Source organism: Anopheles gambiae, chromosome 3 (assembly GCF_943734735.2).
Source record: "Anopheles gambiae chromosome 3, idAnoGambNW_F1_1, whole genome shotgun sequence".
NCBI classification, from domain to species: domain Eukaryota; kingdom Metazoa; phylum Arthropoda; class Insecta; order Diptera; family Culicidae; genus Anopheles; species Anopheles gambiae.
Window position 1 is genome coordinate 54,906,019 of NC_064602.1, and position 27,551 is coordinate 54,933,569.

Consider the following 27,551-nt stretch of genomic DNA (forward strand, 5'->3'; position numbering starts at 1 on the left):
TCCAACGTTAGCGAAGAATTGAGTTAGTGCTTTTAGTATATGTATAGCGTTTCTTGATTGTAAAGGAATCGCCATGGTTAGTCTTGAGAACTTATCGCAAAGGGTTAGAAAATGTTTATCACTAATTATAAAAGTGTCCATATGAACGATTTCCAAAGGTTTTTTAGGAGTGGCAGTAATTTGATATTTTTGTTTATATGGGCGTCTTTCATATTTAGCTTTTTGACATATTTTGCAAATGTTAATAAATTTAGTAATTTTAGTTTTCATGTTTGGAAAATAATATTTTCTAGAGATATGTAGTTTGGTCTCAATAATTCCTCTATGGTTTGCATTATGTTGTCGTTCAATAATCAAATCCTGGTCAATTTCATCAGTTACATCTTCTAAAATTGTTTTTGTCCAAAATAGTTTGATCGATTTTGCGCGAGAGAAATAGTTTTTGTAGATAATTTGTAAGTTTTGTAAGATTTTTTCGCTGCAACAAATGCCAGTAACACCGAAAACACCAGCCTAGCGAATCCAGAAGTTAGCTTTATTCTTAGTTTAGCAGTTCGCAAATAAAGATCTCCAGTAATATTTTTAAAGATATCCAGTAAAAACGAACTCCTATATATAAATATATATATATATATATATATATATATATATATATATATATATATATATATATATATATATATATATATATATATATATATATATATATATATATATATATATATATATATATATATATATATATATATATATATATATATATATATATATATGTAACTCTCGCGGTGGGCTCAGTACTTTAATGAATTACTCAATGAACAGTTTAGCGAACAGCTAGAAGCGCCACTAGCAGATAGTGTCATGCTACTGCCACCTAGCATTGAAGAAACACGAAAGGCTATCCGTCGGCTGAAAAATAACAAGGCACCCGGAACCGACGGAATTGCAGCTGAACTGGTCAAGAATGGAGGAGCACGACTAGAAAACGAGATTCATCAAATTGTTACTGAAGTGTGGGTTAGCGAATCGATGCCTTGTGACTTGAATCTCGGCATCATCTACCCCATATACAAGAAGGGAGATAGGTTGGACTGCAACAATACAGGGGTATTACGGTGTTGAATACCGCCTATAAAATATTCTCCCTGATCCTTCAGGATCGCCTTGTCCCGCACGTCGAAGAGATAGTCGGAAACTATCAAAGAGGATTCCGAAGCGGAAAATCAACCACTGATCAGATGTGTTATATTCATATTCATATTCATATTCATATTCATATTTATTTGTCTACCTTTTGGTTACACAAATACTTAAATAATACTTATTACCTATGTTCCTAACCTAACAAAAATTTGAGAAAAAATTTTTTTTTTAGAAAATTAGAGTCTAAAATTTAAAAATTAAAAATTAAGGCAGCACGAGATTATGGAGGGTTCTGATGCGGGATCGGAAAGAGGATAAGGGAAGGTTGAAATCAAACATAGAATATACACAGTTAAATCGACGAATTGCACGAAGAAGGGGGTCATTACGGCCCACTGCAGTTCGGCGGGAAGGGATCACTAGGGGAGGGCGGTTTCGAAGAACACGGTTAGGGGCGTAGAAAGGGATAGAAGAAAGCAAACCTGGTGAACGATCGCTGCACCCGCTCGATACGTTCCACGTGGGTTCGAGCTGTAGGGGACCAGACTACTGAGCAGTACTCCAAAATCGATCTGACCAGAGAGCAGAACAGAGTCTTCAGGCACATTGGGTCGGAGAAATCGCACGCAATTTTCTTTAGGAGACCCAATGTTTTCCGCGCCTGATTGACAACTGAGTCAATGTGGTGGCTGAAGGTGAGGCCTCTGTCAAGCAAGACACCGAGGTCTTTTACGACACAAACACGATTGACTTGTACAGAATTTAGGACGTACGAGTAAGTGATTGGAGACTGCGAACGACTAAACGAAATGACGTTACACTTATCAGGACATAATGTGAGGGAATTACTAGTACACCAAGACGAAAAACGATCAAGAATATTTTGTAGGGAAATGCAATCACTAGGAGACGAAACTGGGAGAAAGATTTTGAGGTCGTCTGCGTAGCAGAGGAAACACTCAGGAGGGAGGGTGGTACGGACATCATTAATAAAAATTATGAACAGCAAAGGACTTAGAACACTACCTTGCGGTACGCCTGCACTACATGAAAAGGGAGTCGAAAACATATCATTAAATTTAACACTATAGGAACGATCACCGGTCAAGCCGGTCTCGTGGTACAGTCGTCAATTCGTACGACTTAACAACATTCCCGTCATGGGTTCAATCCCCAAATAGACCGCGCCGCCATACGTAGGACTGATTATCCTGCTATGGGGGGGAATCAATTAGTCACTGAAAGCCAAGCCCACAAGTGGGTACAGGCAGGCCTTGACCGACATCGGTTGTTGAGCCAAAAGAAGAAGAAGAAGGAACGATCACATAGAAAAGAACGTAACCAAGATACAAAAAGATTATTGACGTCAAGTTGTGAAATTTTATTTAGAAGTAAGATCAAATACGATTTAGAATACGATCAAATGCAGATTTGAAGTCAGTATAAATATTATCAACTTGTTTAACTGACTCTAACTGGGATGATACGAAAGAGGTGAAGGACATAAGGTTAGTTGTTGTAGAACGGTTAGGAAAAAAGCCATGTTGCTGAGGGATAATAGTAGAAGAGGTGAGTTTAAACACATAGGTATGGATAATATGCTCAAATACCTTGGTTATTGCGCATTGTATTGAGATGCCACGATAATTGGAAATGACAGACGGGTTACCTTTTTTGTGAATGGGAACTAGCCATGCTCGCTTCCACAATAAAGGGAATGAAGACGAGGACAAAGATAGGTTAAACAATTTTACCAATAGAGGGACGAATAGAAAAGGTGACTTTTTTAAAACCGAGGCTGGTATTCCATCCGGTCCAGGGGAGAAGGATGGCTTAAGTTTTTTAAGAGCTTCAGAGACTGTATTAACATTGACAATACCCTCAGCCCATGCGACGGAGTTTAAACCAGGCCATATGCCCTCAGACTCTGTCAAAGGTTGACTCTCCGGTCTAGACAGACCATTGGCGAAATGCTCAGCGAATAGGGAACAGGTGTCAGCAGCATTGTCCGTAGTGACCGAACCGAGTGACATGGAAGTAGGAAGGGAAGAGGGATTACGACGCTTGTTGGCATAAGACCAAAAAAGTTTAGGATTACGGTATAACATGCATTGAAGCCTTCCAAGATACAACCTATAACTGGCCCGATTATAAATACGAAAAGCAGAAGCGGCATATTTGAAAACTCTACGATTATACTCAGAAGGAGTTGAACCGAGTTTTTTGAGGGCACGTGTCCTATCCGCCTTTAATGACCGCAATGTAGCATCGTACCAAGGAAGGCGAGAGGAGGGTTTAGAACGAGGACAACATAAAGGGAGAGCTGCCTTAACAATATTACTAAATTGCTCCACCGCTACGTCCACAGTGGAGGGAGAATCGGTTCTAATTTCTAAAAAAATCCAATCAGAGTTGGTTATGATACCCCTAAATTTTTCTAAGTTCATTTTCCGAAAATTCAACTCAGATTTGTTATCTCTAACATTATTACCATTATGCGGTAAAGGAACATTTACTACGAATTCCAAAGGTGGGTGATAATGATCTAATTTAACAATAGGGTCAATACTACAAGAAACTGGTGAACATGAATATGTCACTAACTCATTAACAAAAACTAAATCTAGTTGCCTCCGAATGATATTTACGACCCCTGAAAGTTGACGCAGATTGAATTCAGCTAATCCGTCTATAAAGTAGGATGAGGCAGGGTTAACGGCAAGCGGTGCGAAATAATCCTCATTTTGAGACCACGATAGTCCAGGTTGATTGAAATCACCGCATAAGACAAACAAATCCCTATCTTTCATGCGAGATTGTATTAATGTAATTGTCTAACGTGTCAGTATTTGAGCTGAGGTTTGGAGGTAAATACACACCACCAACAAAGAGTGAGTGACCGTTCAGTTTAATTTGAATCCATAAAAGTTCTAACGAGCATTGGGATACTTCAATGTGCAGCGACAAGAGCTTAGCGGAACAGGCAATGAGTACACCACCGCCGCGAGAGCAGGTACTGTTAGCGCTTGAACGATCACAACGATAGACGGTATACTTTCGGTCACAGAAGAGGGATGAAGGAATCGAATCGTCCAGCCATGCCTCAGTTAGTATTATGACATCATAACTCGCAACTTCGAGAGAGATGCGAAGATCCGAAAGTTTAGTTTTGAGACCGCGAATGTTTTGATAGTAAAATTTTAACGGAGATTTAGAGTGCGAGTGTGAAAGTAGTGTTGCTATTGCTGCTGTGATGATCGAGGAGGTGACGTCGAGATTATTTATTATTCTTGCACAGTCTGATGACAGCTCCACAGTACGCTTGCAACATTCCCCTAATCGATTGCACAACTCCCCGAAGTGATTGCAAACATCCACAGCTTGCATGCAATATTCCCCTACCGGTTTGCAACATTCCCCTAAGTGATTGAACTATTCCCTTATATGATTGAAAACCCTGTAATGCTTTCTCCTTATAATCCGGCGACAAACCGACTTTAAACGAAGAGAAAGTCAGAGTGCGGACATCGCGGTTAAGTGGCACCAGCTTAAAAACGGTGACATCCTCGATGCCGATTTGCTCCTTGACGAAAGTCTCCACTTCTAAGATTGTGGCTGTCGGGCGGCAGCGCGACAGGTACAACCAGAATTTAGGCGTTTCTGGTGGTAGGAGCAATGTGGCATGAGCTGAAGTGGCAATGGGTGCGGTGCCATTTAGAAGCGGGGAGGTGGCGACAACGGACGGCCGAGAACGGTCCATTAAACGACGTTTTGCCGGGTTGCTAAGTTCGGTGGCTGGTGTTGACGAAAGAACTGGTGCTTTGGATGTCGATGTCTTGCGTTGAGTGGTGAGTGCCGCCGTTAGCTCAGCAATCATCACTGAGTGTCCGTTGCGGCGATTCTCCGAACAATTGTGGCAAAGCCACAGAATTTGAGAATCTTCTTTGATGAGATCCTTGACTGCGGCACTACTCACACCAAGACACGAACGATGAGCCCATCGCTTGCAGAAGCCGTCGCAAGTGTAAGTAAGTTCCTCGGATGACGAAGCACGGGCGCAGGTCAAACAGTGATCAGCCATGACGATTCAATAGGCTCACCGCGCCAAGGAGTATACACTTTATATCGATCTTCACCATGCGGCAGATCTTGGAGAAGATGGCTGAATACAGAAACGACACATACCATATGTTCGCGCCCAAACGGTTCGCTCCGACAGTGAACCAGTTGCAGCGCGTGTAAAACACGCAGCAGAAGAAAGAGAGAGAAGTTCTAGAATTCTTAACGTTCACGTTTTGCATTATTCTCGTGCGCGATCGAATTAATTCTCTCACACCCACACATATGAATTTCTTACGATTCTCTCCCATGCGCGAACGGTTAAAAGCGCGAGCCAGCGCTGAGAGAGTTGTTGTTGGTTTAGAACTTGCGAAACAGACAGACGTGCAAATAAACACAACCAGATCAGTTTTGGTACTCCGAGTGTATCAATTCCTCGTGTTAGGCAGAAAGAAAATCGGTCTTCTTCCAGGCTGAAGCTAGTGGGCTTCAGCTCTTTTTTCACCGGTTGTTCTCCGCGAGGTGGAGGCCTTACAACCCTCCACTGTTTTCTGCTTTTCCCACGTTGGGGCAGCGCAGTCCCCAACATTTTGGTCCAATCGTACCGCATCATTGTGATACCAGCTTACAGTCCCCGGTGTCAAGGCGTTCCACTGGAAAACAGAGAGACCAGTGGAAGCGACCATCTTGTCCATTCTGGTCAACCAGGCGACCAGCAAGGTGGAACCACCGATCGCGCAAATCAGTACAATCGGCCATCCGTCGGTCGAACCCAACGCGTGTCCGTGTTTCGCGTGTGTGTGTGCGCGGAGCACTCCCCACGAGAGGAACGCGTTAAGTGTTTCGTGGTCAGTGCGGAACATTCCCGAAAAAACCGTGCCACTGTTTCATGAAGTGACAAAGCTTCAGTTCAGAAGCAATTCCTTCTAAAGTGCAGGTGCCAAATTTGTGTGTGTGTGTGTGTCCATGCACAAAACAAGTTATTCTCAAGCGCGCGAGACTTGAGCTTCGTGTGTGTGCGCACGCGCGAGGAAAAGTTCGCGAATTCGTGCTTGTGCGTCCAAACGCAAGCAATTCCCTCAAGAAGTGCCCGTGCTTCGGGTGTCTGTGTGCATAAAACGGTCCCTACCTGAGGGACGCGTCCTAGTGTTTCGTGTGAGAGTGTGTGCGCGAAACATTTCCGTCCTAAGCAAACGTGGCTTTCTTCGTGTGTGCGAACGCGAAAAGAAGTACGCATATCCGTGTTTTGTGTGAAAGCCGGTGCGCGAAACATTTCTTTCCAAGGTGCGTGTAGTTTTGTTTGTGTGTGCGAGCGCAAAGCAAAATACGCGCATCCGAATTCGTGTGAAATTTGTTCGCGAAACATTTTTCTAAAGCGCGTAGCTCTTTCGTGTGTCTGATCGCGATAAGTGCGCGTTCCGTTGTTTGTGCATGTGTGTGTGCGCAAGACAATTTCATCCAAGCAGTGCATGTGCCTGAACTCCGTGCATCCGAGCGCGAGAATTATTCCTCTGTCTGGCGCGTGGCTTTTGTCTCGTGTGCGTTTGTGTGTGTGCGCGAGAAGAAGCGCGCGTAGCGAAGTCGTGCGTCCGAGCGCGATAACAATTCCCCTGCCTGACGCGTTGCCTTTGTCTCGTGTATGTGTGTGTAAACGTGTTGCGAGAAGTGCGCGTAGTAGTGTTTCGTTCCTGTGTGTTCGAGACATTTCCACAAAGGTGCGAGTTCCTCGTATTTTGCGTATGATCCCAGACTCGTGCGCACGCTGTTGTTTCATGCTTTGTGAGTGTGTGTAAGCGTTAGCGTGGCTTAAACAACGCTACCTAAGTGCCTTGAATCCAATTTCTGTTGAATTTCGCAAACCCGCTGTCGGCAGAAACAAGCGTAAGCGTGGCTTAAACAACGCTAAAAACTCAAGTGATTCCTTGAACTTTTCCGTGAATTTGAATACCGTGTTCGGTGCAAGTGTGAACAAGCGTGAGCGTGGCTTTGACAACGCTTTCCGGGTAAAAGTGTAAATAGCTTCATCGAAAGGTATACGTACCAAGATGGGTGGCCTGGATCACACTCCGAAGAGATCCAAGGATGAAGCTACCAACGCTAAGGTGCTGATTCACCAGCGTGGCCAAATCAAGCGCAGAGTTACTCTCATCAACAACACACTCGAGGAAGCCAAAGAAGACCCAACAAAGGTATCTCAAACGCAGCTAAAGGTGTTTGCAAAAAAGCTCGATATTCATTACCAAGAATACTCCGCCGTGCATCGTGAAATCTTGGAATCGATTCCGTCATCAAAACTCGATGAGCAAGATGAGATGCTAACAGCATTCGATGTTCTACACACCGAAGCCATGAACACAATCGAGCAGCTATCTGAAGCGCGGTCGCAGCCTATGGCCCCAGCAGATAGCACTGTTACGCAGCAATTCATCGTGCAACAACAACCATTGTGTTGTTTACCAACAGCGGTTCTAGTTTGACAGATGCGTTGTGGTGAAGTGAGAGAGAGGGACAGGTAGCACAGGCGAAACAAACACGGGCGAAATAGAGAGAGTAGGAATGGTTCATCCCGAAGGAGCTTCGCGTGCAACGGATGAACCTGCGCAGATTAAGTGGAATGACCGCAATCGGGTTTGCGTGAAGTTTTAAAACGGGCACGAAGACGAAAATCGACCTCTTTCTACCATCGCGCCAAGAGAAGAAAATTCAGTGAATTTTTAATACAGTTTAATGAAATTAAGTGAATTAAGAAAACTGATGTTTCAACTTTAAATTCGCGAAAGAAAGAGCTTTGTTGCTGGACGCAACAATTTAAAAAATCACTACTTACGTTTCACGAGTCCTGGTAAGACGCGAACCCGCAGCGCCTTAGCGAAGCCGCAATATCAGTGACGTGAAGCAAGAAGGAAACCTCACGGCTTGGAAAATGGAGGATAAGCAGTGTGGTGTGTGCAATGGTGCAAGTACGGAAAATGCAGTGGAGTGCGATCGATGCGAAGGAATGTTTCATCTTGCGTGCGTGAACGAAGATGAAACCGTGTACAGTAGGGATTGGTCATGCCATCTGTGCATTCCTGAATCACCGCCCCCCGCTTCATCTACCCTTCATCGTGCGACGCCCGTAGTAGCGACCCAACCAGCCCCGGTAGCAGTGGATACGAACATAGTGAATCTGGAACCATCCACCAGAGCAAGATCGACGGAAGTGATCACGCCCGTATCGAATCCTCCGAATGATCCATCAAAAGCAAGACCCACTCAAACTGCTGATTCTCCATTGGACAATCTTAGCAGAACCTTCCAACGTTTCTTGGAAGAAGCACGCGAGCCACGCAGGCAAGAGCCTGACGTGATACAACGGCTCGAATCCGTGCTAAACACCTTTGTTCAACGGATGAATCAAGAACAAAATCCGCAAGGATCACGCCGGGACAATCTCGGATCTACGGCGTCTTGTTCGAGTGATACAACCTTGAACATTAATCAGAGTCAGATACTAGCTAGACATTCCGTCAACGCCTAGCTACCGACGTTCGCCGGTAACCCAGAGGAGTGGTCCGTGTTCGAAAACGCGTTTTATGAGACGACGGAACTATGTGGTTTCTCTGACGGAGAAAATATTATAAGGCTGCAACAAGCATTAAAAGGAGAAGCGTTTAAAACAGTCCAGGGGAGACTCAGGAAAGCAGCTAACCTCAAAGAAGTCATGCAAGAGCTCAAATCATCGTTCGGACGTCCAGAAGTAGTTGTGAAAACGTTGTTGAGCCAGATTCGACGACAGGTACCCCCGAGAGCAGAAAAGTTGGAGACGCTTGTGCAGTTCGCCGTATCCGTGGACGAAATGTATGCTGCTGTGAGAAACAACGAGGTCGAGGAGCGTTATGGACCCGTGTTCGGATTTCAAACAAACCGACCTCTTTGTTTGAAATGGACTGGAGGACAACATCGCACTGAACGAGATTCAAAACAGGTGAGCGTAAATATAGTAGGAATATCCAGTGGTGCTCAGACCTTTGAAGCCTCTAATGTACGAACGGTGAAAAGTCTTTGGTTGCCCTCGCAACGCGTTAAAATGGATCGTTTACGAACAAAATATCAGCATTTAGCATCCATTCCATTAGCATCATATGCTTCTGTACCTCCACGCATTCTCATAGGAATGAATAACTATCATCTCACTGTTCCATTAAAGACGATAGAAGGAAAAACAAATGAACCCGTCGCAACAAAGACGAGGCTAGGATGGATAGTTTCGGGTTGCGATTCGTCGTCAACGTCTAACAACAGCAACATTTCATCGAGCACATATTTGTGATTGTGCAGAAATAGAAACCAAAATTGATCAAGCTCTAAAAGGTAGTTTTGCGCTCGAAGAACCCACATGTAAAGGTGGCATAAACACTCTTTCAAATGATGAGGAACGGGCGAGTGTATTGCTGCGTAAACACACCTCACTACAAGGTGAGAGGTATGTCACTGGATTGTTGTGGCGCCATGATGACGTAAAACTGCCAAACAATCGAGCAATGGCTCTCAAACGCTTGGAATGTTTAGAACGCCGCATGGCAAAAGATGAGCAACTTCGAGAAATGATGGACCGAGTGCTGAAAGACCATGTTGAAAAGGGATATATTAGAAAATTATCAAATGAAGAGCATAAATTTAAGCATCCTAGAAAGTGGTATCTACCAATCTTTCCTGTATTTAACCCCAATAAACCAAATAAGGTTAGAGTAGTATGGGATGCAGCTGCAACAGTGAACGGAATTTCGCTTAATTCCATGTTATTGACTGGGCCAGACCTTCTTTCACCACTACCGACTGTCCTAAGTCGGTTTAGAGAATATCGTGTTGCTATTGCCGCTGACATTCAAGAAATGTACCATCAGGTCATGATTAAAGCAGAGGATCTGATTAGCCAAAGATTCCTATGGCGAACGGACCGGTCGCAAGTTGAGCCCGACGAATATGTGATGCTGAGGATGACCTTTGGGTCAGCCTGTTCACCAACTTCCGCCCAATTTGTAAAGAATGTAAACGCGGACCGTTTCGCGGCCCGCTATCCTCTAGCCGTCGAATGTATTAAGCGTCATCACTACGTCGACGATATGCTTGCCAGTATAGAGAGTGTGACCGAGGCAACGAAGCTAGCACAAGATGTGAAATTTATTCACTTACAAGGAGGATTCAAGCTTCACAATTGGATGTCGAATTATGGCCAAGAATTAGATGGCGTTGGTAGTAGCAACAGCCGGGAGAAGGATATGAACCTCGATCCAACAGCTTTTACCCAGAAGGTCTTGGGAATGTGGTGGAACGCAAACGAAGATACGTTCCAATTCAAAGTGCCGTTAAAGGATGTAGATGTTCTACAAGGGATCGTGATACCAACCAAACGGCAAGTACTGAGCACGCTTATGACAATCTACGATCCGTTAGGCTTGATAGCAGGCTTTTTACTGTTCCTCAAAGTCTTATTGCAAGAAGTTTGGCGTTCTGGAATTGGGTGGGACGATCAAATACCCAATTCTCTGCAAGACAAATGGAAGGAGTGGTTAACTTGCATACCCCATCTGCAATCTATCAAGATTCCGCGATGTTACCGCACGTCCATCAGCTTAGAGAACTGCACGACACAGCTTCATATTTTTGTAGACGCCGGGAGAGACGGTTTCGCAGCCGTGGCGTACTTCCGATTCGAATCCGAAGATCAACGGGAAGTTGTGTAGATCGGCGCAAAAACTCGAGTAGCTCCGTTAAAATATACATCGATTCCCCGATTAGAGCTGCAAGCTGCAGTATTGGGAATTAGACTGATGGCAGGTATTCATCAATCACACCGGATAAAGATCCATAGACGCTTCTTGTGGACCGATTCAAAAGACGTTTTGTGTTGGCTCAACTCGGATCATCGAAATTATAGCATCTACGTAGCTCATCGAGTAGGCGAAATATTAGAAAACTCGTCAGTAAAGGAATGGCAGTGGGTGCCGACTAAAAACAACGTAGCCGACGAAGGTACAAAATGGTCCAACCTTAACCGACACTGCACGACCGGAATGTGGTTTAAAGGACCAGCGTTCCTACAGCAACCGGAAAACGAGTGGCAAGTGCAAAGCTTCAGACCTTTAACTACTGAGGAAGAGTTACGCCAGACGGTTTCATATCATCGTGAATTATCCCCAGTAATTATCTTTGACAGATTTTCTGATTGGAAACGCCTGCATCGAGCCATCGCCTACATGTGGAGGTACATCAATAATTATCGTCTGCCAAAAATGTCTCGATATTTTGGACCCCTTACGCACCTCGAGCTACAACAAGCTGAGCAATCGATCATCAAGGAAGCGCAACGATTAGAGTTTCCAGAAGAATATCAGCTGCTTCTGCATGACAAATCAGGTACAAAGGGATCTAAAATGATTAACAAGAAAAGTTCTCTTTATAGACGTAGTGCATACATGGACGATGACGGTATCTTACGAGTACGAGGAAGAATCGATGCTTGTCGTTACGCAAGCCATGACATGAAGAGGCCAATTATTCTTCCCAATAAATCCTGGCTCACCGATCTGATTGTAACGGAGTACCACTGGAAATATAAACATCAAAATCATTAAACCGTAATGAATGAAGTGCAGCAAAAGTTCGATATTCCTGGCCTACGAAGCGCGTGCCACAGAGTGCGAAACAATTGCTTTAGATGTAGCCTTTGTAAAGCTTACCCTAAACCTCCAGTGATGAATGAGTTGCCGTTAGCTCGAGTGTCGCCGTACGCCAGACCGTTCTCCTACACAGGGATAGATTACTTCGGACCTTTTTTGGTCGCTGTTGGACGGAGACAGGAAAAGCGCTGGGGTGTGCTGTTCACGTGTCTAACAATACGGGCCATACACATAGAGGTGGCTCATAGCTTGAACACCAGCGCTTGCATCATCGCTATTCGCAATTTTATCGCACGTAGAGGGACTCCGATTGAAATCAGAACTGATCGTGGGACTAATTTCGTTGGCGCTGATCGTGAGTTGAAAGATGCGGCGAAGCAGATAAACACCGAGGAGCTGATAGATGAAATGTACCTCCCCGATACGACGTGGATATTCAACCCCCCCGGAGCACCACATTTCGGTGGTGCATGGGAGAGATTAATCCAATCAGTTAAACGCACCCTCTCCGGCATGCAATTTACCAAAACACCGACAGATACCGTTTTCGCCAATTGGTTAATTGAAGTAGAGAACATTATCAACTCTCGCCCACTAACACATGTATCGGTTGATAGTGAGGAAGAAGCCGTGTTAACGCCAAACCATTTTCTCTTGGGTTCATCTTCTGGAATAAAACCATTAACATCTCTTGATGATTCTTCCGCAGCCCTCAGGAACAACTGGAAGACGTCACAACTGTACGCAGATCAATTTTGGAAAAAATGGTTAGCTTCTTATCTGCCTATGCTCACCCGTCGCAGCAAATGGTTTGAGACCCAGCCGCCATTGCAATTAGGAGACCTCGTGCTGATTGTCGATGATGCCCTACCAAGAGGATGCTGGCCTAAGGGAAGAATCGTACAGCTCGTACCTTCGAAGGACGGAACAACTCGGCGTGTGCACGTACAGCTTGCGAACAAAAAGATTATAGAGCGACCGGTAGTAAAAATCGCTGTAATAAACGTAGAACCGCACGAAAGAGTTTAACGCAGTCAAACACCGGGGCCAGTGTTGTTTACCAACAGCGGTTCTAGTTTGACAGATGCGTTGTGGGGAAGTGAGAGAGAGGGACAGGTAGCACAGGCGAAACAAACACGGGCGAAATAGAGAGAGTAGGAATGGTTCATCCCGAAGGAGCTTCGCGTGCAACGGATGAACCTGCGCAAATTAAGTGGAATGACCGCAATCGGGTTTGCGTGAAGTTTTAAAACGGGCACGAAGACGAAAATCGACCTCTTTCTACCATCGCGCCAAGAGAAGAAAGTTCAGTGAATTTTTAATACAGTTTAATGAAATTAAGTGAATTAAGAAAACTGATGTTTCAACTTTAAATTCGCGAAAGAAAGAGCTTTGTTGCTGGACGCAACACATTGCGAGCGCCTATTCCCAGTTTCGACGGAAGGGTGGAGAACTGGCCCAAGTTCCAGACGATGTTTGAGGACATTGTTGCTAAGGGCAGTGACTCCGATACCATGAAGCTGCATCATCTCGATAAGGCTTTGGTTGGAGATGCTTCTGGTTGGATCACAGTGAAGATGATCCAGGACAACAACTTCGAGCAAACGTGGAAACAGCTTAAGTCCCAGTTCGAGAACCCCCGAGTCATTGTTGACACACATCTCGCTGGTCTCCTGGACTTAAAACCTGTCCTGAAAGGAAACCACAAAGAGCTGTTGGAACTCGTGAAGACAGTTCAACGGCACGTTGGAGGTTTGGAGTATCAGGACATCAAGGTCGACAAATTATCTGGGTTGTTGTTAACAAAAATCATCACTTCACGGCTGGACGAACAAACTGTTCGGCTGTGGGAACGAACGCAGGAACATGGAAAGTTGCCCGACTTTAACCAAACGCTAAAGTTCCTGCAAGGCGAATGTCAGGTTCTAGAACGGTTCCAGAGTCGGCCCCAAGCAACTTCCGTGAACCAAGGAAGCTCTAAACCATCATGTTCGAAATCCACAAGCCAGAGAGCACATGCTGCAGCACCTACCACAACTAGCCAGCTCTGCCTCTTTTGCAACAGGGCACATCGTCATCACGAGTGTCCCACATTTAAACAATTCACAGTAGCACAACGCAACGCCAAGGTGAAGGAGTTGAAACTGTGTTACAACTGCCTTCGACCCGGTCACCGTTCCAACAACTGTTCGTCCAACAGAACGTGCATTAAATGTCAGCGGAAACACCACACATTACTACATGAGGAACCACCACAACTGCCGAATACCCAAGCACAGATGGCAAGCCCCATCCAATCCATGCAGTTTGAGCAGCAGGCTCAAGCATCGAATCATCCAACGTCAAACGCCGCCATTCCATACAGCCGACCGTTGGAACAAAGGACGGCCATGCTTATGACAGCTCTCGTGAACCTGAGAGACGAATCCAGCAGGACGATCCCCTGTCGTGCGCTGTTGAATTGCGGCTCACAGGTGAGCTTCGTCTCGAAGGCGATGGCCGATCCTCACCCCGCGTATCCCCACACTTGTGCCGATTACTGGAGTCGGTACAGTTAAGACGTGTGCCCGGGAAAAAGTCGTCGTGAACATCGAATCTCGATATTCAACCTTCTCAACAATCGCCGAGTGCCTCGTGATTCCCAAGGTCACAGGAATCATCCCCACAAGCCAGCTGAACGTGTCGAAATGGCCATTACCGCCCGATATCTTTCTTGCCGATCCTGAATTTCATACACCTGGTCAAATCGACATGTTACTGGGTGTGTCACATTTCATGCGTCTTCTCAAGTCAAACAGAATGCAGCTACGAGAAGATTTGCCTGACCTGCAAGAGATTCATCTCGGATGGGTCGTTGCTGGAGACGTCGAGGACGAGTCGACCAATCAGCAGAGCTTCATCGCTACCACCACTACGCTTTCCGAGACCATGAATAAATTTTGGGAAGTTGAAGACATCGGAGATAAAGATGAAACGACCGAGCATGAAGAATGCGAAAAGATTTTTCTTGCTATCCACCGACGTGACAATGATGGAAGATACATTGTCGCCCTACCATTTCGTGAGTATCCACCTGTACTAACTAACAATCGAGAGCTTGCTTTGCGTCGTTTTCTCTCTTTAGAACGGCGAATGAAGAAGGATCATTCCCTGAAGTACTCCAAGTTCATCGATGACTACGAAGCTCTTGGTCATTGCCATGAAGTCAAGGAGGAATCCGACGAACCGAACAAGGCTCGCTACTACCTACCTCACCATGCTGTCCTACGTCCATCGAGCTCCAGTACGAAGCTGCGAGTGGTTTTCGACGCAACCGCCAAGGCTACAACATCCGATGTAGCTCTCAACCAAGCCCTAATGGTGGGTTCAACTGTGCAGAACGACATCTTTGTCATCCTCGTCCGTTTCCGGAAACACTTTGTTGTGTTCACAGCTGATATATCGAAGATGTATCGGCAGATCAAGGTCATTTCCGACCACTCGTGTTTTCAACGCATCTTCTGGCGTGCTGATCCAGCACTTCCTCTTCGCGTCTTAGAGTTGACAACCGTCACTTATGGAACAGCATGCGCGCCTTTCCTTGCGATTCGGTGCTTACTGCAGTTGAGCATCGACGAAGCGTCATCGTATCCGAAGGCAGTCAACATCATCCGAGACGACTGTTACGTTGACGACAACCTATCCGGAGCCAGCACTGTAGCTGAAGCAATTGAGTGTCAAACCCAGCTCCTAGGGTTACTCAATTCCGCTGGGTTCCCAGTTCACAAGTGGAGTTCGAACTCTCCAGAGCTCCTGAAACACGTCCCCGAAGCTGACCGTGAGGAACTAGTAACTCTCGGCGACGAAACTGAAGGTGTCTTGAAGACACTCGGATTGACATGGAATCCACATCGAGACGAATTTGCATTCGTCGTTGACCAGTTCATGCAACTTTCCAATCCACCAACCAAGCGATCCGTTCTTTCCGAGATAAGCAAACTATTTTGACCGGATTGGCTTGCTCTCGCCAGTCATTATCATTGCGAAGCTTATTTTGCAGAAGATTTGGTTGGCTGGACTTCCATGGGACACCAGCCTAGAAGGAGAACAGCTGCAAGAGTGGCTGCAGTTTCGTACATCCCTGAAGAACGTGAATGGCATCAGAATACCGAGGTGTGTGGTGTTTCCTTACCACATTGCTGTTGAAGTGCACGGTTTTTCTGATGCATCCAAAAGAGCCTACGGAGCAGCGTTGTATCTTCGCTGCATCTTTCCTGATGGAACTGCAAGTCTTCGTTTGCTTTGCAGCAAATCGAAGGTTGCACCAGTGAAACCAATAACCATTCCGCGCATGGAATTGCTAGGAGCCCATCTTCTCGCAAGACTGATCTCCAAGGTTGCTGGGTCCATCGATCTTCACCTCCGCAACATCATACTCTGGACTGACAACCAAATTGTCCTTGCTTGGCTGAAGAAACCACTTGCAAACCTGCAAGTGTTTGTGCGAAATCGAAGTGAAAAAAATTGCAACCTTACCGAACCGCTGGACGTACAATGGAAGTACATTTCAACGAAGGAAAATCCAGCTGACATCGTGTCTCGAGGTCTTCTGCCAGAAACCTTGAAGACAACCACTCTCTGGTGGATGGGTCCGATGTTCCTCCAGAGAGCCGATTACAACGTAGAAATTCCGGAAGATCTTCCTGACGAAATCGTTCCTGAATTGAGAGCAAACATTCGCCCTGGAATGATCGTGTTAGTTGAGGAAAGAGATTTGCCTTCGCAGACCTGGAAGCTGGGCAAAATCGTGAACATCTACCCGGGACCAGACAACCTCGTACGAGCTGTGGACGTAAAAATCGCCGGAGCGATTTATCGACGAGCCGTATCCCGAATTTCCATCTTGCCGATCGAAGACAACTGCAAACGTGATTGCAGTGCTTCAGAGGATTCTTCTCAGCCCGGGGGTGCATGTTCGCGCCCAAACGGTTCGCTCCGACAGTGAACCAGTTGCAGCGCGTGTAAAACACGCAGCAGAAGAAAGAGAGAGAAGTCCTAGAATTCTTAACGTTAACGTTTTGCATTATTCTCGTGCGCGATCGAATTAATTCTCTCACACCCATACATATGAATTTCTTACGATTCTCTCCCATGCGCGAACGGTTAAAAGCGCGACCCAAGCTCCCGACCACGCTGGTTTTCGTTGGACTTTTCGGGGATAATTCGTTAACGAATTATCCCCGAAAACGTCAACGAAATACAGACCTTGTTCGGGGATAATGAACACACCTTGAGCAAAATGAACTCTTGAGTCTCATGAACCCAACCCGAAAAAATGAACATTTTTCGGGGATGCATAACGTTTTTCGGCGATAATCGGGAACAGGTAGATGTATGTATGATAAGGTGTGATATGGTTAAATACATGCAAAAAAGTATATATCAATCGTGAATGTTTCTTGTTTTTCTTATCACTCATGGTCTTTATTATCATGACACTTTTTCCCATTCCTCGCACCTCTCTCTTACTCGTACAACATTCGGAAGAACACGCGCGCGATACAGATGTGTATGTGTGTGGACTTGTCAAGCCAAGCAAGTGATTTTTTTGTGTTGATGTCTATTGTGTGCTATCCTGTAAAGGTAAGTATAAATGGGATTAGAAGTTGCTATCGTGTGCTGCAAAGTGTATATTTACCTATGATGAAGCCGTACCCTACGGACAACGAGCGGGTAATTTTTATCATGGTGTGCGTAAAAACCTAGAGTTAAGCCGATGGAAGATTTCCTAGGCTTAAAAAAGGGGGCGGGAACGGGTACCGCGGTTCTCTCCCGCTCCCATATAAAATACCCGGTGCGCTCTCTCAATGCTCGCGCCCATGCGCGAACATCCTTTCGTGTGCTTGTGTTTGTTTCTTTCGTGTTGCGCTGTGTGCGTTTCTTTCGTTCAGCGATCGCTCACACTTGCTGCGTATTTTTTTGTTATGTAAAGCTAAACAAAAAACAAACACGCGTAGATCTTTTTTTCATCACTTTATTGAAACATTTATATTTTAACTTTACACGATTTCACACATTTACGTAAGTTGATACACAATATTTGACTAAAATAAAATTGATCGCTCCATCGATGCAAACGTTGAAATGGTCGAATATCTGTGTACATCCTTTTGTACACGTTGATTACTGTAAAAAGGTACGAAATGAAGCTGCGCGATGTACATAACATGCATTACGAAACATTCGCGCAGCTTCATTTGAATTCGCACAACACTTGAACACTTGAACACTTTACAAAATCATAACATCAATCGTCCAGGACTTAGGCTGACGCACGTGCGGCCGCTCGCTGTCGATCCTTGAGCTGTACTGACGATTTCGTGTGGTAGCAAGAACGAGAGCACACAGAACTTTCGGTACAGCAGTGCAAGCGAGACACCGACATCAGCACAGCGCTGCGAGCAGATCAAACTGAGCGAGCTGGCCGAAAATGAACACACACCCCTACAAACAACGAGCGGGATATTTTATCATGGTGTGTGTAAAAACCTAGAGTTAAGCGGAGAATCGGTGTAAAATACACGGAGGCGAGAGCGCGTTTTGGTTTCGACACAGTTTTGGCACTAACACAGTTACACATGTGGAAATGTGTGCGTTCATTTTCGGCCAGCTCGCTCAGTTTGATCTGCTCGCTGCGCCGTGCTGATGTCGGTGTCTCGCTTGCACTGCTGCACCGAAAGTTCCTCTGTGTGCTCTCATTCTTGCTACCACACGAAATCGTCAGTACAGCTCAAGGATCGGCAGCGAGCGGCCGCACGTGCGTCAGCTTAAGTCCTGGACGATTGGTGTTATGATTTTGTAAAGTGTTCTAGTATTCAAGTGTTGTGCGAATTGAAATGAAGCTGCGCGAATGATTCGTAATGCATGTTATGTACATCGCGCAGCTTCATTTCGTACCTTTTTTATGTTTATAACAGGATCTACGCAGATATTCGGCCACTTCAACGTTTGCATCGATGGAGCGATTGATTTTATTTTAGTTTGATATTGTGTATGTAAATGTGTGAAATCGTGTAAAGTTATGTTAATGTTTCAATAAAGTGATGAAAAAAAATCTACGCGTGTTTGTTTTTTTTTTGTTTAGCTTTAGATAACAAAAAAATACGCAGCAAGTGTGAGCGATCGCTGAACGAAAGAAACGCACACAGCGCAACACGAAAGAAACAAACACAAGCACACGAAAGGATGCTCGCGCATGGGCGCGAGCATTGAGAGAGCGCACCGGGTATTTTATATGGGAGCAGGAGAGAACCGCGGTACCCGTTCCCGCCCCCTTTTTTAAGCCTAGGAAATCTTCCATCGGCTTAACTCTAGGTTTTTACGCGCACCATGATAAAAATTACCCGCTCGTTGTCGGTAGGGGTATGCGTTACCATTAGCGCTATATTCCTTGCTCCGCTGCATGAGGTTGTAGTTCAGTTTTAACATGATCAGTGCTACGGCGTTCCTATGGGACCGACATTATATGAGAAGCGGTGGTTGCTTCATCAATTCAATAGGTAGTTCTAAGAATAAGGCGAATAGTTTTCACCGCTTATTGCACAGCTCTTTTCGAATTGAGGATACTGTCAGAACATGGAAAACCACATCGTTGTGCCTGTGATAACAGAGTATATTATTTAACGTGATCGTAGATGTTTCTAAGTCTTTAAGATTTTTTCGATTTGGCATAACAAATGTTGTCGGTCATGCCCTGATTGTATTACTAGTGGGCTGGACTTTCAGTGAGTTATTGATTACCTATAGTTGAATAGTCAGACATGCGTATTGAGACACGGTCCATTCGGGACTCGAACCCATGACGGGCATGATGTTATGATGGGCATGGATAAAAATATTATTATTAATAACAATATTAAACATTAGTTACTCCTTCTTTTATTTACAGATTATAAAGCAAAAAATGTCGCAAGAAAACAATGAATCAACTATATATGAAGATATAGAATGGCTTTTATCAGGTAAGTAAACGAAACAGATTTGCTTTTTTTACAAGCAATAAAAAAAATTATTTGATTTTAGAAACCGAGTCGTTTGGATCAGAAAATGATACCCGTTCGGGTAAGTATTTTGATTTAATATTCTGATTTTGTATTGGTTTACATTATTTTGAATCAGCCTTTATTTGCATTCCAGATACAGAAAATATCAATATAAAGCAATGCGTTCCTCTTCAATCTTTGAACCATCCATCGAAAATAACGGTTCTAGAAATTCAACCTATTCCATCGATGACGAAACCTGTTCCATCTATTTCACTTCACTCCAGTCCAGCTAAACAACCTCTAGATAAAGGTAAATGAAAAACTGCGTTTGTAGAAGCAAAGCAAATTAATTTGAAGTCATTTTGAAATAACAGATTGCTACACACAAACTTTTTCAAAAAATGTGCTATTTGCCGAAGAGAGTTCTACTTCCAGTAGTGGTAAGTTAAAAAAATCAAAAGTGGTTTCCAACCTTTCCAATAATATCGAGCTATTATATTATAGGCTATGACAAACGAACGTTTATAAGTGTAGCAACCAACACGGAAGACAAAGAAAATAATGTGACTGAACTCATAACCAAAATCGATGGCATTGAAAAGAGATTAGACAATCTGGAAGATAATATGAATCGTAAATTGGACCATGTTTTGAGAGCAACTGCGCGACAGTCTGTTATATTAGAAGATTTGGTCAAAGTAAGTCGTCCTATGGAAGGTTTACTTCCAAGGACCGATTTCACGTTTGTGGCGATGAAATCAGAAGAAGAATTGCAAAATTTGGAAGAACTACTAGAAATTGATGCTGATTATAGATTAAAACTCATCAGATGGTTGCAACTTCAGATATCTCGTGAAGATATTCCGAATCGTATTCACGATTTAATTGATTTACTCTTTTCTAAACCATTTTTTGCAACACTCAATTGGACAGGAATTAGTAAAAAACAAGGCATTACAAAAATAGGGTTAAGTAAATTTAAATATGTAATAGATTTATTTGTAGAAATAGCATGTAATCGAAATTTAGTTGTAGATAGAAAATATGTGGCAACAGTTTTAAGTAAAAAATTAAGTCATGCATCTGATAGAATACACCTAGACGATAGCAAAAGAACTTCATGCCATACATCAAGATTATTTAAGTAGTTTGTACAGCGTGTGTACATAAATGAACGTTGTTAGGTATTGTAGAATGGATTTCTGATCTTTATTGAATTCATACAAGAAGAATTACAACTATTACATTGTGTAAAAATCATTACATAGTGAACATAAAAAATGTCTTTTTCTCTTTTTTAATATCAGTAATAATAAGTGTAATAATATCAGCAATATGACTAAGCCGGACGGTCAGAAAAGTGCAATGATATAAAAAAAGCAATAATAAAAAAAATATATGATGGCATATTTTGTTACCCCATCTTTCGTTTCATTCCTCAAGTGTATGAAGTAATGGAACAAAAATAATTTCATTTTTTTTAGATGTTGGTACAGCTACTAGTTTACACTTTATGTGTTCAATAGAAACATCCTTGCATGACTTGGTTAAGGTAGTGCTGCATCCTTTGGAAATATTTAACACGCTTGATTCAAATGGATCATCAAAAGCTAAGCCCTTGAGTTTCACCTCCCGCCCACTTAAATTGTTAGCATCATTTACATCTTCAAATTTGAAAATGCGGTCATCCTTTGTCAAAAACCAGCTATTCTTAAATGTGTTTTGCATGACAAAGTCTTCATGGATGAAAACTGTTATGGTATTTCCTCGTTTACTAACACGGGGAAATCTTGTTTTTGGCGTTTTTTTGGCCACATGAAATTCATCGAGTTCAGTTAATCGATTGATGGCTTGCTGTAATTCTTTCCACCCACTTCGCAATAATTTTTTTAAATGATATAGATGGTTTTCGAAGGGGTATGTGGAAATAGAAGGCAACGGCCCTAATTTTTGTACCTCTTCATATACATGTTGCAGATTGTGAACGTTGCTACCAATATACTTTTCGTGGTATACTTTTCCATAATCTGCAACAAACTTGTCAAGCAATTGACCTGCCAATTGCCACTTATCTTTGTACACGTTGGATGAAAGTAACGTGACTGCACAAAATAACAGCATATAATGCTTATAAACGTCGTCTGGTAGATGAGGTTTTAGAACTACAAAACCAACATAGTTGAGAAATGTTGCACTCTCAGAACCTTTCCAATAGTGAGCATATTTTAAAGGCCGTATTTTGCGGTGAATTTCAGAAGGTAGTGGTATTTGCTGCAAAGCTGCACAAATTTGGTCAATTTGCACATCGGTCAGACGTTTTCTTCCTAACGATCCATTCCGCCAACCTAGGACTAACCGTTTGTGGACACCTAGATCAATCAAGTGCAGTTTGTCGGCAACAATTATGTCTTCGATAATATCAAATTCGTCCAGTTTCAATAGTGGTGTCACTGCCTTGCAGTGGTTAGAATATGCATTACTCCTGAATGCTTTGTCTGTTCTTTTAGGTGCATGTAAACCAGGAAAAGTCATTGACTTATAAAACTTTCCAGGTGCCGTGCATTTCAGACAGCCTTCATATCCGTTGTGACCAATGACACCTAAGAGAAAAAAGATATAAATTAAAAATAAATGAGTATTGAATGTTGAACATTTTCAAACATATTACAAAAAATAATGTTACCTTTTATGAAGGCCCTTGCCGGTGTATCTGCAACGATGGCTCGCAGCTTTACCTTCACACGAGAACCATGTATGGTAAGGCCATTCTTGATTAGTTCATTTAATTCCTCTACCATAGGATTAAGATATTCATCAATATTTTGTGGTTTTTTCGTACCACAAAAGATGGCTGCTGTCATGACTGGAGCTTGGGGCAGCTCATGCACTTTGAACAGAATAGGCCAGAATTGCATGTTACTATTGTTGTGCAAGGGCAACCCATCAATCGACACAGTTAACGATAATAGGCTGGAAGAACATTCTGCATCTCTGCAGCAATACCAGAAAGGCAATTGATCTTTAAAATATATTGTTACTAAAAGGGAAACAAATGCGTCACTTGATTTGTCTACATACCGAAAATAGTTCAATAAACATTTTTTGAACCCATTGTACCAAAAGTGACCGCCGCTGATCTCGGTGATCTTATTTACCGATTGATTCCGTTCTATCTTTAATAAAGTTTTTGCTGTGGCTGGCACTCTCACGTTGCTTCTTTTGAATAGCTTCAGAATCATGTTGATTGAACGATAAGTAGCATTAGTTGATAAGGCCCAGTATCTGATTCCATCTATGATAGGTATATTTTCTGCAGATTTGAAATTTTCGGGTTCATCGTCGTCATCATCGAAGTCATCATCTATGAAATAATCCTGCACGTCCGCAATCTCTTCTTGAAAAGCTTCACTTTGCATTGGTTTATCCGATTCCAATGTTTGCTCCAAATCGGCCTCGATTGATTCATATTCATCATGTAAAAAGTGCTCTGGGTTCAACACTACAAATATAATATAAACAGCCAATTACTCGGTTAAATCTTATATATTAATTTGTACTTGTTTACCTGTTTTAATTGAAGATGAATCTTGTGCATCTTTTTCCATCGTATCCAATTTCATGTGTTTATTCGCCCGCCGATACAAATTTCCACTCTCACGAGCCCGTTTTATACCCGACATTTGATTTAAATTTTTCTAGAAGAACTATTACCAACTTTATAAAGATTAACACTTCATAAACAGTAGATTTTGTACAGACAATCACAATGAGTTTAGGTTATGAAGATTGGTTTGTATGACAAGCTAAAGATGGTTGCTAGATCTCCTTGGTAGAGTGAAAGAGATACACAACACCTGTGAAATGAACAATCGTTCGATGATGCATCTGTCAACACATACTACCTTATGAACAGCAGAGTTGCAAGTGTGTATGAAAATTCATCCATTGGATCGAGCGAGCTGGGCTATATAATAGAAAGAGATGGCATAATTTTGTGTTCATTATCCCCGAAAATTCTCGCTTGGGGAGCCAGCGCTGAGAGAGTTGTTGTTGGTTTAGAACTTGCGAAACAGACAGACGTGCAAATAAACACAACCAGATCAGTTTTGGTACTCCGAGTGTATCAATTCCTCGTGTTAGGCAGAAAGAAAATCGGTCTTCTTCCAGGCTGAAGCTAGTGGGCTTCAGCTCTTTTTTCACCGGTTGTTCTCCGCGAGGTGGAGGCCTTACAACCCTCCACTGTTTTCTGCTTTTCCCACGTTGGAACAGCGCAGTCCCCAACACCATATCTTCATAGACTTTAAAACCGCGTATGATAGCATAGCCAGGGTAAAACTGTACGACGCCATGAACTTATTTGGAATCCCGGCCAAACTGATAAGGCTAGTTAGAATGACTATGACCAACGTCACATGCCAGGTGAGGGTGGATGGAAAACTCTCGGGACCTTTTGCTACCACCAAAGGTCTGCGCCAGGGAGACGGGCTTGCCTGTCTCCTATTCAAACTGGCACTAGAGAAGGCCATCCGCGACTCGAGGGTGGAGACTACGGGAACCATCTTCTATAAGTCAACCCAGATCCTGGCATACGCTGATGATATAGACATCATTGGTCTGCGGCTCTCCTATGTAGCAGAAGCCTACCAAGGGATCGAGCAGGTGGCAGAGAACCTCGGATTGCAGATAAACGAGGCAAAGACTAAACTGAAGGTGGCAACATCAGCGGACCTACCAATAAATAATCCGAATCTACGTAGGCGTGATGTACAGATAGGTGAACGCACTTTTGAAGTCGTCCCAGAATTCACCTATCTTGGGTCAAAGGTGCACCTATTCGTTTTTTTTGTTTACTGTATCGTGTCTCTCAATTGTATTTTTCCTCTAAATCTTGACCTAAATCAATTTTATTTTCTCTCTCTCTCTCTCTCTCTCTCTCTCTCTCTCTCTCTCTCTCTCTCTCTGTCTCTCTCTGTCTCTCTCTCTCTCTGTCTCTCTATCTCTATCTATCTCTCTCTCTCTTTCTCTGTCTCTCTCTATCGCCTTTTTTATGTGCAACTGTGCACTTCACATAACAGCCGGAATTGCATTCTTCTTACCGCACATAATCACATTCAAGATGTCACGAGTTTCTCGCGCTTCCAGCCACTCTTTAGTTTGTTTTTATATTAATCTAAGTTGTCTTTTATGTGACAACTTGGCTTGCCAGATTAATCTCTTTTTCCAGCACTATACTTTCCTTTCCATTTCTTTTCATCTTCTTTTGTCGTCAGCGTATGCTGCATAATATCAATTTTCCTATTTTAATATGGCAATTCTTCTGATTTGTTTTTTATGTTATGGAACCATACCGGTCTAACATTAGTTTTATTGCGGCACTTCGAAATTCCTCGGTCTTGCCTTTGGTGCTACATACTGGATATCCATACTGGATCATACTGGACTCACATTCTCATTACAATATGGCACTACAGATTTCTCTGGACTTGCCTTTTGTGCTACGGAATCATACCGGACTCACATTAGTTTCAATACGGCACTACGACATTTATCGGTCTTACCTATTGCGCTACGGAATCATACCGGACTTACATTCTTATTACAATATAGCACCGAGGATTTCTCTGGTCTTGCCTTTTGTGCTACGGAATCATACCGGCCTAACATTAACTTTAACATGGCACTTCGAATTTTTCGGACTTGCCTTTTGTGCTACGGAATCATACCGGGCTCACATTCTCATTATAATATGGCACTACAGATTTCTCCGGACTTGCCCTTTTGTGCTACGGAATCACACCGGACTCACATTAACTTTAATATGGCACTTCGAATCTTTCGGACTTGCCTGTTTACTATGGAAAAACTGCGCTATGGATTTGTAACCAGACTCGCATTTTATTTGTTTCGGATTGCTGTTCGCTAAGGTCTTCGACCGGACTCGCATCTCCTTTTACGACTGTTTGCTTTTATAAACTATTTTTATTTGCACTGCGGTCTTTAACCAGACTTGCATGCTTCGTAATGTTTCAGTTTTCATCAAAACCAGTGCGCTACGGGTTTTTAACCGGACTCGCATCTTTTTTAACAATTAAAAATTTTTCAACATCTTTCTGTTTACAAACACTGTGCGCTAGAGGTTTTCAGCCGGATTCACATTCTTTTTTATAATCATTATTAAAATTATTTCGATATGTACTACGGTCTTCAACCGGACTTGCATGCTTCTTGATGTCTTTTTTTTTCAAAAACACTATGCACTACGGGTCTCCAACCGGACTCGCATATTCTTTTAAAATTATATTTATTCAAAGTCTCTTTTTATTACAAACACTACTTTGCGCTGCGGAGTTTCAACCGGACACGCATTCTCTTTTTTTTTTAAATCAATAGTATTATTTTGGGTATGCACTACGGTCTTCAACCGGACTTGCATTCTTCTCGATTTTTCATGTTCTTTCTTATTTTTTTTAGTTTGCCAAACTGCGCTGTAGATTTCAAACTAAACTCTCATTCTCTTTTCCCGGTCAGCAAAGTTAATCGTGCTTTCTCGCTCTAACATATTAAAATGTTTTTTGAGTTCTGTTAGTAAGCGTCAGTTTTGTTGATTGGGTACGCAACATGGCTGTCATTTATACTCGCGCCTTTTCCACGTTTGGGACAAAGCTTCGGGATTTTGCCGAACTCACCTTTTTGCCTTTCTTTCGTAAAACGCTACGCGCTACAACTTTTTCCAGACTCACTCTTTCCATCATCTCTTATCTGCACGTTTTACACACCACCAACAAAGAAATCGTACCGGCTGCGCCAATTGTAGAGTTCTGGTTCGGTGTAATATTTATTCGCCCATCTTCGGCGGTGGTTCAATAATAACTGTCAACCTATTCTCCCTACTTGTATATGCTGTCCCTCTCTGTCACTGCTATTGCATTCTACATATAAAAACACAAAAATGGGTAATAAAGGAGTCATAGAATGTATATTTGGAGATATATAACCCCAGTTTTCTGTTTTTAGATTATATGCCATTTTGTGTTTTGGTACTGTATGCTTTTATTTAACAAAATAACTTTAGTAAACTAACACATTAAAAATTGTACACATATAAAAAGACGATACGCGGTAGAAAACACGTCCTGCTACGACGGCACCCGAAATGGAAGAGAGCCGATCTCTCTTGCTTTGCCGCCGCGCGAAGTACCGACGAACCCTTCGGCTACGTCGGATGCTGTCGGTTACCAGACAACACCGAGTACCTGTGGCTGCGTACTGCGCCCAGCGTAAGACCGCGCTTGCACAACATGCCAGACAAAAAAAGAGGAAGAAGGTATGTATACAAATACAGTATGAATTTTTCGATGACGAAAAACCACCGCTTGATTACGCTGACAACGTATTGTATGTTGATCATCTGGAAGCGATTGAGATCGATCTAGACGGGGGAAAAGACGGCAACGTGTACGATTGCGAGGTTTTGCGAGCCACGATTGGTTTACAATCACGAAAATGTGGTACAGCACGGTTTCATCGCTAATCGTTTCCCATGATATGTTCTCAAGCAACTTCATTAGGGCTTGTGGCATCTACTCCAGCGAACCGATATAGCCACGTCTGTGTTGTTGGTACTTGCGACCCGTCATATCACCATGGTCGCGTATAATTTTTT

The 27,551-nt window shown here is 43.2% G+C and overlaps 2 protein-coding genes across 3 annotated transcripts in view; one reads left to right on the forward strand and one right to left on the reverse strand.

Annotated features, from left to right (window-relative positions):
• The window catches only part of LOC133393340 (uncharacterized), a 29,094-nt gene extending 8,036 nt beyond the window's left edge, over nucleotides 1–21,058 (forward strand). The window contains exons 2-6 of one of the 2 annotated variants that reach the window (XM_061657939.1): nucleotides 19,792–19,864; nucleotides 19,926–19,964; nucleotides 20,040–20,198; nucleotides 20,263–20,328; nucleotides 20,393–21,058. In XM_061657939.1, coding sequence (XP_061513923.1) covers nucleotides 19,807–19,864; nucleotides 19,926–19,964; nucleotides 20,040–20,198; nucleotides 20,263–20,328; nucleotides 20,393–21,036 — 966 coding nt within the window. In that variant the 5' untranslated portion in view covers nucleotides 19,792–19,806 and the 3' untranslated portion in view covers nucleotides 21,037–21,058. Of the gene's footprint in view, nucleotides 1–19,287; nucleotides 19,865–19,925; nucleotides 19,965–20,039; nucleotides 20,199–20,262; nucleotides 20,329–20,392 lie in introns of those variants that run through there. The other variant, XM_061657940.1, reaches the window with a different exon arrangement.
• A 256-nt stretch (nucleotides 21,059–21,314) lies between these two features.
• On the reverse strand, nucleotides 21,315–24,085 carry LOC133393339 (uncharacterized). The gene is made up of 4 exons (XM_061657937.1): nucleotides 23,454–24,085; nucleotides 22,967–23,387; nucleotides 22,572–22,879; nucleotides 21,315–22,488 (listed from the first exon to the last, which is right to left on the reverse strand). Exons 1-4 carry the CDS (start codon nucleotides 23,566–23,568, stop codon nucleotides 21,320–21,322), a joined length of 2,013 nt encoding a protein of 670 aa, XP_061513921.1. The 5' UTR covers nucleotides 23,569–24,085; the 3' UTR covers nucleotides 21,315–21,319.
• Between the last annotated feature and the right edge of the window lie 3,466 nt (nucleotides 24,086–27,551).

Excerpts from the sequence above, each read along its gene's own strand:
- LOC133393339 (XM_061657937.1), bottom strand. The coding sequence starts at position 23,568 with ATGTCGGGTATAAAACGGGCTCGTGAGAGTGGAAATTTGTATCGGCGG. Across the intron at positions 23,388-23,453 it reads TTCATCTTCAATTAAAACAG|TGTTGAACCCAGAGCACTTT; the intron begins GTAAACAAGTAC and ends TTATATTTGTAG. Across the intron at positions 22,489-22,571 it reads GGCAAGGGCCTTCATAAAAG|GTGTCATTGGTCACAACGGA; the intron begins GTAACATTATTT and ends TTTTTCTCTTAG.